Below are 10,715 nucleotides of genomic sequence, written 5' to 3' on the forward strand. Positions count from 1 at the left end.
GAAAATCAGAAAGCTTCTTGATCAAATTTGGAATTAAGCTCATTGGCTTCTCTCCTTGGTCTTCTATGAATGCTTCAATGAGCAGTGTCGAAATATGGAAGGGCATAGAACAAGAGAGATCATTCCAGAGAGTAGAGGCACGACTGTCAAAGCTTCCCTATATATGGGGGTCACCATTTTCTGCTCAAACTCAGTATCAGCCTGCAGAATAACTTGCATTTCTGACCAGTTTGAATTCGCTTTGAGGACCAATATCAACCAGTTGAAGATGGTTAAATTGGGGCAAAGAGTACTTCTCCTCCGTTTTTACTGTGGAAAAAGACACGAGGACTGGGAAAGTTTAGGCAGTCAACTGTAGTGGCTTGAGAACAGTCTGTATTACGGTTGAGGAGGTTCCAAAGGTAGAAAAATCCTCTGGGCCTGATCAAATATATCCAAGGGCACAGTGGAAAGCAAGACAGGACATTACAGGTGCCCTGACTGAGATATCAGAGTTGTCATTAACTACAGGTGAGGAGCCTGAAGACTGGAGAGTGGGAAATTCTATGCCTTAATTCAAGAAGGGCTGCAGGGAAAAGCTTGGGAATTACAGGCCAGTGAGCCTAACGTCTGTGGTCAATTAAGTTATGAGAGAGTATTCTGTGGGAGAAATACAGTACATGCACTTGGATGGACAAAGGTTGATTAGGGATAGTCAGCACAATTTTGCAAGTGGAATGTCATGCCTCACAAATCAGATTAGAGTTTCTTTGAACGTGAGACCAGGGAGGTTGAGGAGGGAAGAGTTATGTACTTTATCTATACAGATTTCAGCAATGCATTCAATGAGATTCTGCACAGTCAGCTGCTCTGGAAGGTTAAATCTTTTGGGATCCAAGGTGAGATAGCAGTCTGGATAGAAAAATTGGCTTCACGGAAGAAAGCAGAGGGTGATGGTGGAAGATTGTTTTTTGAACAGGCTTGTGACTAGTGGTATGCCACAGGATTTGATGTTGGGCCCACTGCTGTTTGGTATTTATTTTAGTGATTTAGATGAAAATGTGTATGGCACAATGAACAAGTTTGTGGTTGGTATGAATGAGTCTGGTATTGTAGATAATGAAGATTGTTGCCAAAGATTGTAGCAGGGTCTTGATTGGTTGGGCAGAGGAATGGTTCATGCAATTTAATACAGAGAAATATGTGAGGTGTTGCATTTAGGGAAGTTGAATGTGGTGGGACGTACACAATGAATGGTAGGGATCTGGGAATACAGGTACATTGTAGCCTGAAAGTGATGTCACAGATAGATTGGGTGGTCAGAAAGGCTTTTGCCTTCATCAGTCAGAGCACTGAGTACAGAAGTTGGGATGTTATGTTGCAGCTGTATAAAACTTTAGTGAGGCCATATTTAGAGCAACATGTTCAGTTTTGGTCTCTGTGCTAGACAAAAGAGGTTGTCAAGCTGGAGAGGGTGCAGAGAACATTTATGAGGATCTTGTCAGGACTTGGGGACATGAACTTTCAGGAGAGATTAAGCAAGCGAAGGCTTTGTTCCTTGGAAAGCAGGAGGATCTCACGCTGGTGTACAAAATCATGACACAAATAGAGTGGGTGAACATAGAGTCTTTTGCCCAGAGTAGGGGAATTAGTAACCAGAGAAAGGTAGGTTTTAGGTGAGGGAGAGAGATTTAATGGAAACTTGGAGATGATGGGTGCATGGAATGGACTGCTGGAAGAGATGACTGAGGCAGATTCTATTACAATGTTTAAGAAAAAAAAAAGTGGACAGATACAGGGAATAGGATTGGTTTAGAAGGATATGGGCCAAATGCAAGCAGATGGGACTAGTGTGGGTGGGACCCTTAGTTCAGCAAGGGCAAACTGAGTCAAAGGACCTATTTACATGCTGTGTGATTCTATGACGCCATAACTACAGCTAAGTCATGTTCTTTCTCAGCTAGTCCAGTCAATTTTTTTCATTCATGGGAAGGTACTACAGTAGAATCCCCATTATCCAGCACTTATAGGGATCGCGGATGCCAACAACCTTGTACTCAATGCTAGCAAAACAAAGGAGATTATTGTGGACTTAGGATGAAGTCTGCAGTGCACAATCCAGTCCTCAGAGGATAATGCAGTGGAAACATCAAATCCCTGTTTTCAACATATCCGATGACCTGTCCTAGAACCTCCATGTCCATGCAATCATGAAGAAGATACGTTAGTGGCTATACTTTGTGAGGTGTTTGAGGAGATTCAGTATGTCACCAAAGACTCACGAAAACCTCTACAGGTGTACCATGGAGAGCATTATGACAGGTTGCATCACTGTCTGGTAAGAAGGTGCCAAAGTTCAGGACAAGAATTAACTCCAGAGGTTTGCTAACTTGGCCTGCGACATCATGGGCACCAGACTTAATTCCATCAAGGAGATCTACAAAAGGCGTTGTTTTAAGAAAGCAGCCTCCATCCTCAAGGACCCCCACTACCCATGACATCCTCTGTTCTACCATCGGGAAAAAGGTACAAGAGCCTAAAGACGAACACTCAGTGGCACAAGGACAGCTTCTTCCCTGCTGCCATCAAATTTCTGAATGAACAATGAACCATGGACACAGCCTTACTTTGACTTTTCAAAAGGGTATGTATTTTTGTATGGTGGTTGATATGAATGATGCTGCCACACAATGAATTTCTTGACAATAAATACTGATTCTGAATATACAAATGTTCCAGTTGAGTGAGACTCACTATTCTAATGCCTAATACACCTGCATTTAGAATACAATGTTTAAAAGACAAGAGGCAGTGCAAAATGAAACTTTACCTCCTCCTTCACACTGAAAACCCAGCTCACCTCCACACCAGTGTCCCGGTCAGGCCCTCAGTGGACCCTCCTCCCATTGACAACCCGACTCACCTTCAGTGCCCGGTAAGATCCTTGGCGCACCTTCCTCGAGCTGACAATCTGCTCACCTCCATGCAAGTGACAACAGCAAAAAGAATGCATGTGCATTGAGGGGCATTGCGAGTTCAGTGAAGGCAAACCTGCTCATATTCAATCAAGTCTTAGTGCTCCCCTGCAGGAGTCCATCCACCCAGTCTTATTTATCTGAAAAATTATTTATTCGATTTTGTTTTGGTGATTTGAGTTTCCAGTTGTCTGAATTCCAGTTGATTTTACTGTATTAGAAAGTATTGGCAATATGAGTTAGAAGGGTAGAGGTATGCAAGATCTAGATGGGGCACATTGATCAGGTAAAAATAGAGATACTTACAACAGCACTGACTGATAGTCATGAGAAAGAACTTGGTTTGAACATCCATGGAGAAGTTTCAGGGAAAGGGCAAGTGGGACATATGTTTGACAACATGAAAGGTAATGTTTACATTAAAGTAATTTAAAAAGCAACACAAATTTGGTGGTTCATCAAGCAGCCTAGTGAGGTCAAATTTCTGGAAGGCCAACTTCAACCTTCTTTGTGCACTTCCCCCTTCTCCTGACCTTCTGTCAAGTTGCCATCAAGCAAAAATAACAAAGCACGAGCCATTTCCCACCACTACATAATCTCAAAGCTAAAGCAGGATAAAAAGGAAAATTATGATGGTGCCTTACCTCAGTGTTGTAGAGCAGGAGAAAGGAAAAAAAAAATCACTTAAAACAAGCACTTCTTACCTTTATAACTAAGAAAACATCCTGACATGGATAAGTGATTGAAAAGATTGCTGATCGAGCCAATGTTGAAATAGCTGCAGGAGGAACATGTGGTCGCAGCATTCCTTTAATTTGTTCAGAATTCAGATCGAAGAAGAAGTTTTCAGAAATCTGAGTTGAAAAACATTGCTATATAAGACAATGAGTTTATATATTTGCATAATATTTCAACAGTGGAGCAACAACAGATGCAGATGCAACACTACCCTCTAGAGATGTACACATGGAATTTCAGATAATAGGGAACATCACACAGCAAAGAAGACAAAATGAACATTTAAATTGTAACAGGATAACTCATAGTAAGTAGAAAACATTTCAAATTGATAAGAGATTATCCTTTGGAAATTTTTGTGCTCTTAAAAAACTATTAATATTATTATCAAAGATTCCTTGATCATTTATTAATTAGTCTGGATGCATAGTGGATCTCCTAACAAGTTCAGTGACAGAAAATATTCTGAATGAAATAGTATGCCAAATTTTCACTTCAAAATTGATAACGAGTGTCCAAGTATTATCAGAAATATAAACAGGGGCTCACTGCTAAGCGATGACCAAATTCCACGTATTTGTCTTCCTCATATTATTTCCTATCTGGTAGAAGAATACAAGTTCTCATTGAAAATTAACAAATAATCCAGAATCAATTGACATTTACAGAAGGGAGTTCAAACCAATCACACGATTGACATGTTGACGTTTATCCCCCTCACTTCACCTCCAAAACCACCCCAATTGCTCTGACCCAGAGGAAAAGACTGACTATTCGACTCATTTATGCTCCTCATATACGTAGCAGGCTGACGAGTAACAATAATATAGTCACTCCTCAGCCTCCTATGCTTCACAGAAAAATGTCCAAGCCCATCCAGCTGCTCTTTATAATTTAAGCCCTCCAGACCTGGTTAGATCCTTTATTGATCAACATTTAGAATAGTCTAAAGCTACTGGGATGAGATTGTCAGTGTAAACTGAATCACATACGGACAGGATTCACATAATCTTTAGTGAGAAGGGGATGAAAAATTAAGAAAGGCAAAATTATATTTGCAGTACAAACCTTTTTCTTTTCTCGGACATCATACAAGGCCAAGCTTGCAAAAATTGGCTCAATTTCAATTTCAAACCTATAAAGACAAGGATTTTGTTTTAAAGTTACATGGATGTTTTGCAAATTGTATTAAGATAGGAATTAACAGAAAGCCCTTTGAACTTGCTATGCCATTCAATAATCACCACATTCCAGCTTTGCACCCCACATAACCCTCAGTGGCATTTTTGTCCTGAAATATACATCTTCTTCTTAAACCCATTCATATAACACTACAGTACAGGCCCTTCAGCCCTTGATGTTGTGTCTTCCCATATATTACTTAAAAAACTAAACCCTCCCTACCCTGTTACCCTCTATTTTTCTTCCATTCATGTGCCAGTCTATGAGTCTCTTAAATGACCCTAATGTTTAAGGGTCCACCACCATCCCTGGCAAGGCATTACAGGCACACACAACTGTGTAAAAAAAAAACTTACCCCAATGTTCCCAAAACTTCCCTCCCTTCACTTTGTACATATGTCCTTTGGTGTTTGTTATTCCTGCCCTGCGAAAAAGGTTCTGGCTGTCCACTCTATCTATGCCTCTCTTAATCTTGTAGACCTTATAGCCAGCGGCTGTACTTTGTGAGGTGTTTGAGATTCGCTATGTCACTGAAGACTCTTGTAAACTTCGACAGGTGTACCATGGAGAGCATTCTGGCTGGTGGGATCACTGCCTGGTATGGAGATGTCAACTCTCAGGACAAGACTAAACCTGAAGGTTGTTAACTTGGCCTGCAATATCAAAGGTACCAGACTTCACTCCATTGAGGACATTGTCATGAGGCGGTGTCTTTAAAAAAAAAGTAGCCTCTATCTTGAAAGACCCCTCCAGTTCCCAGGCCATGCTCTCTTCATTCTGCTACCATCAGGCAAAAGGTACAGGAGCCTAAAGACGAATGATCAACGGCACAAGGATAGCTTCTTCCCTGCTGCCATCAGATTTCTGAATAATCAGTGAACCAAAGGCAATGCCTTTCTTTTCATGCACTATTTTTTCTATATAGTAATGTTGTAAGATGGTTATAATATGAAGCTGCTGCAAAAAAAAAAAACTAATTTCATGACTTGCTCATGACAATAAATTCTGATTCTAAGTCTCCTTGCATCCTTCTGCACTCCAAGAGAAAAGTCCTAGCTCTGTTAACCTTGCCTCATAAGGCTCATTTTCCAATCCAGGCATCATCCAAGTAAATCTCCTCTGCATCCTCTCCACAGCTTCCACATTCTTCCTATAATGAGATGACCAGAACTGAACACAATACTCCAAATGTGGCCTCACCAGAGATTTGTAGAGTTGCAACATGACCTCTCGACTCTTGAATTCAGTCCCTCTATTAATGAAGCCCAACATCACATTAGCATTCTTAACTATCCTATCAACCTGCACAGCAACCTTGAGGGATGCAAAGACTCATCCACACTCCTAAGTAATCAAACATTGACCCTATACTCAACCTTCAAGTTCATCCTTCCAAAATGTATCACCTCACACTTATCCAGATTGAACTCTATGTGCCATTTTTCCACCCAACTCTGCATCCAGTCTATATCTTTATGTAACCTACAACAACCTTCAGCACCATCCACAACTCCTCCAACCTTCGTATCATATGCTAACTTACTTCTACTTCTTCATCTAGGTCATTCATAAAGATCACAAAGAGCAAGGGTCCCAGAACACATCCTTCTGGAACTCCACTAGTCACTGACCTCCAGGCTAGTAATTTGGTTTAAAAAAAAATCAGTAATTTGGCCTCAGGCACTTTTCAACCCCTCACACCACTTCAAACCCTCACCCTCCAAAGTATAGATATTTCTCCTCACTTCGATTCTTGTCAATTCTTTGTCCCAAGATGGTAACTCATGGTTTCAGACATGGCCAGACTCATTCCACCCCCAAAATCGAAGGCAGGGGAAATGTTCTACTTGTCTGTGAGACCAACTACATTCTCCCAGCATTTCTGTATTTTGACAGCAATCATAACACGTGCAGACTTGCACATTTCACCCCAGTCTGGTGAACTTTTGCTGCTTTCCCCAATAGCAAGTAGGCAACAAGACCAAAATTCCACATAATCCTCCAGCTGTATTATTGCAGAAAAATAGACAGTCGACCCAAACCTCTTGCCAACAATAAATTTGCCTCTCAACTGCTTGCTTTACCAATGTTTGTTTAAATGACTGGCATGAATGAAACGCAGATCTTCTTCAACAAATTTCAATCTATCATTTTATTCCTTCCCTTTCCCCCTCACTCCCTCCCCTGACTTGTGTGGTTCATTTCACATCTATTCAGCTTATCTTGCCTAAAGACCCTTGAAGCTATTTTGCATCTTTCTTACCCCATTCAATTTGTACCATCAAGAGCCAGAGAGATTTTACATTCCATCTGAGTACTACAGTTTTCCAGACTCAATACAGAGTTCCAACAATTTCAGGTTTCTCTGTCTGATGCATTAGCACTGGCCAGTCGTGCTGTAGGTTATCCATCTTTTACATCAACTCATTTCTTTGCTTTTCAGTAGCATAGCCTCACCTGCTGCTGGGTGAGGGGTGGGGGAAAGAAAGAGGGGTTGTTTCCAATAGGTCTACTGATTATAGATTTTATTTTTCTTTGGTTTCCATACTTCCTAGCAAATTATCTTCAGTTTATAGCTTTCATGTTTCTTTGTTCATGTTCTAACTTCCCTCATAAAGCGAACAAATATTATACCTTCAACTACAACTCATCGCCATGGCAACCCTGGCCTATCAGAGAGCTTCCCTTTGATCATCCATTCTGCCTCCACTCTCTGGGCAATTTAAGAACCATCTTTATTTCTCCCTTTCATAATTCTGATGAAGAGCTGTTGACTTGAAATGGTAACCCTGGTTTCTTTTTCCCACAGATTCTGCCCGATCTCATTTCTAGCATTTTTCTGCTTTATTTCAGATTTCTAGAACCTACAGTTGTATCCATTTTCAAAAATTAAATTTAGATCAGTCAGAGTCATTATTCTATGCTGTGATGAACTGGGGAAGAAGTACTGATCTCTTCCCTAGCCACCCCAAGAATGTCCCATGTATTTACCAAGCTGTCAATTTTCAAAGCATTCATGGATATTATCCCCAAACCTGTGTGCTGTGCCTTAATTTTGCATTTTACAAGGGACTTTATCAAATGCTTTCTGCAAATCCAATACCCACTCTTTCTACTTTATCTATTCAACCAGTTACATTCTAACTCCTGCACGTGTCAAACATTGTTTACCTTTCATAAATCAATTTTCCCTTAGTCAAATCTCAATTATATTTTCTGAGGATTCTGATACAACATTATGAAATAAACTCTTTCATTTTCCCTGTAACTAATGGCTCACCCATCCATAGTTCTGTTTTCTTTTGCTCTCATTTTTGAGAGTGGTAATGACTGCTATATTCCAGTCTGCAATATAATTGAACAATTCACAATTTATTTTTCAAAGCAAAAACACACATACTTCAAAGACAAGCATTTTACAAGGAGCCTTTGACCAAAATGCTCCCTGGGAACTTCAGGAACACTGTGTCTTTCTATCGGTTCATCCTGTAATCAATTTGAAACAAAGAAGTTAGTTTACCATCACTCAAGGGAACACCAATTAACATTTACTGCTAGCCATAATTTCCATAAAGGGAAATAAAATGTCTTACAAGTTTTTCCACACAAGTGAGTCATCATTTGACCACTCTGGAGACCTCTCACAATAAAAAGTGCACATGTGGTGTTAAAAGTAAATTAACATCTTATTACTAATCAGAGTAGCTGCTGAGATATTGCAAAAAGACTGGCAGATCTAATTGAAGTAAGGAAAAAAAAATACAGACAGAACCCAAGACTCATGAAAGCAGTCAATGAGCTCTACTAGAAAGATCATACAGACATTGGATGAGGACAGATCTTGGAAGGTGCTGATACTCTTCAGTATGAAATAGCGAGCAGGGACATGCATAAACTATGGCAACTTGAACCGTAAGCAATTGAAGTTAGTTAACTATACAAGGAAGCCCAGTTCCAGCTCTGGTATTTTTCTGGGAATGGGGAAATGAAAGTACAAAGTGGAAGCCAAGGACTTGATGATAGAAAATGATAAAACAGCTTCTATGAAATGATTGCTTTCTCTAGACTGGTTTCAAATCAACTTCCCACACAAACTGTTGGCACACAACAAATCTACAAATTTTTCTGCAGGAGAAGCAATCTCACCACAAACTATGAATAGCACATGTCTTCAGTTTAGTGAGCGCAGCAGAAATTCACACAAAGCAAAAATAACATTGTATTGATTCAAAGTAGTCAATTTACCAACAAACTGTTTATATTATAGCAACAATTAAGGAGATTTTACAGAATATTTATGTTTCTTCTGCCTTTTCACTGACTTTTTGAATTTTACTCTTGATTAAAGAAGTTTTGCTTTGAATAATGGAACATTTCCCAATATGATGTTCAAAGTCCACATCAAGTATTACCAAAGCAGACACAGCACATTGAATACAAAACAATCTCAGAATATAGTACCCTCAATTGAATTAGTATGGCAATTTTCCTCTCTCAGACCTACAATTGTGTGGTTTCTGAATTATGCTGACATAAATTAATGCCAACAATAAGTTACCTAATCGTAAAGCTACACTTTATGTAATACTGTGAAGAATACAATAGGCAAGTAAAATCAATTTCTAACCTCATCTGGCGCTGGATAAAGTGCAAATAGCTCTTTGTGTCGGTTTCCTTTCCGCTGTTCTTCATTCAGTTGGTCTATTTCTTCAATAGGGGATCGATCTAGTAGATTTGGAAGGACAGCATCAGGAAGCGAGTTTTTGAGATCAAAAATACTGCAGGCCCAGCTACCTCGAGGAGTATCATCTATTGAAACAGAACGCCGCTTCAAATCATCCTGAAATCAGAGAATCTTTTGTTAAATTCCATGCTCCCAACATTTCTCCAAAATTAAATTGGGAGTCCATTTTATTGGTAGAACATGGACACCACATTTCCAAATATGACCAGAACTCCAGCAAGTCATTGTGAGCGAGCATATTTGAGAAGTATAAAATATTTGAAAGGGTACCAGAAAATAAAAGTTCTAATTACAATCTCATCTGATAGTCTGTACATTATGCTCATAAATGATCACTCCAAAAGACACTTGGTTAGGAAAAAGTGACAACCTTACATGGTGCCTTTCACAACTTCAAGATCTCATAGCACATTTCAGGTAAGTACATGTGACATTTTGTCACTTTGACAAACAAGGTCACCAAAAAAACATGATGATAATCAAAGTGAAACGAGGAAGTCTGCACACTGTGATTGTAATTAATAAACAAAAGCACTGGAGAAACTCAGCAGGTCCTGCAATGTACATAGGACGAAAATACATAAAACTAACTTTTCAAGCCGATCTCTGTGATTATTGACTCCTATGCATTATCTCATCCTGGGTGTTGTATTTAGTTATTGCTTAGCAAATACACTCAATGCAGAGCTTTGCCCACCTGATCGTCCTGGTAACTGATGGTGTCTGGCATTTCATCCGATTCAAATATCTGCTTTGGCAAACCTTTCTGTCTTTCCTTCTGTTTGTCAAGTGTGTTGGGATTAAATCCTGTGCTGAGTTTGTGATATCTATTGATATTAAAAGTTATAGTACAATTGAACTTCACAAGCCAGTACAATGAAATTTGGAGAAAAAAACAAGTCAACTTAATCCTTACTTGCGATTCACAATGGCCCAGTCCTCAGTGTAGGTTCTTACACAGTCCCTGACATGAGGGTCCATGTCGCTGAATATAGGAATGAAAACAAGAATTATAAAATGATGAGTTGAAAACTGGCTACCTTCATCCACTTTTAAAAGCGATAACACAAGATAAAATTATATTCAACTAGTTCCCT

At 39.5% G+C, this 10,715-nt stretch overlaps 1 protein-coding gene across 14 annotated transcripts in view; it reads right to left on the reverse strand.

Moving 5' to 3' along the window:
- dock7 (dedicator of cytokinesis 7) overlaps positions 1-10,715 on the reverse strand; it is a 310,961-nt gene that overhangs the window by 237,790 nt on the left and 62,456 nt on the right. For all 14 annotated transcript variants that reach the window (XR_011357731.1, XR_011357730.1, XM_069938284.1 and 11 more), the window contains exons 4-9: positions 10,535-10,603; positions 10,316-10,445; positions 9,502-9,714; positions 8,275-8,360; positions 4,761-4,827; positions 3,659-3,808 (exon numbers count right to left, since the gene is read on the reverse strand). Coding sequence is in view for 12 of the 14 variants with exons in the window: in XM_069938284.1 (XP_069794385.1) it covers positions 3,659-3,808; positions 4,761-4,827; positions 8,275-8,360; positions 9,502-9,714; positions 10,316-10,445; positions 10,535-10,603 (715 nt within the window). In the remaining 2 variants the exon portion in view is untranslated. The remainder of the gene's footprint in view (positions 1-3,658; positions 3,809-4,760; positions 4,828-8,274; positions 8,361-9,501; positions 9,715-10,315; positions 10,446-10,534; positions 10,604-10,715) is intronic.

This window comes from Narcine bancroftii, chromosome 5 (genome assembly GCF_036971445.1).
Source record: "Narcine bancroftii isolate sNarBan1 chromosome 5, sNarBan1.hap1, whole genome shotgun sequence".
Classification (NCBI taxonomy): Eukaryota; Metazoa; Chordata; class Chondrichthyes; order Torpediniformes; family Narcinidae; genus Narcine; species Narcine bancroftii.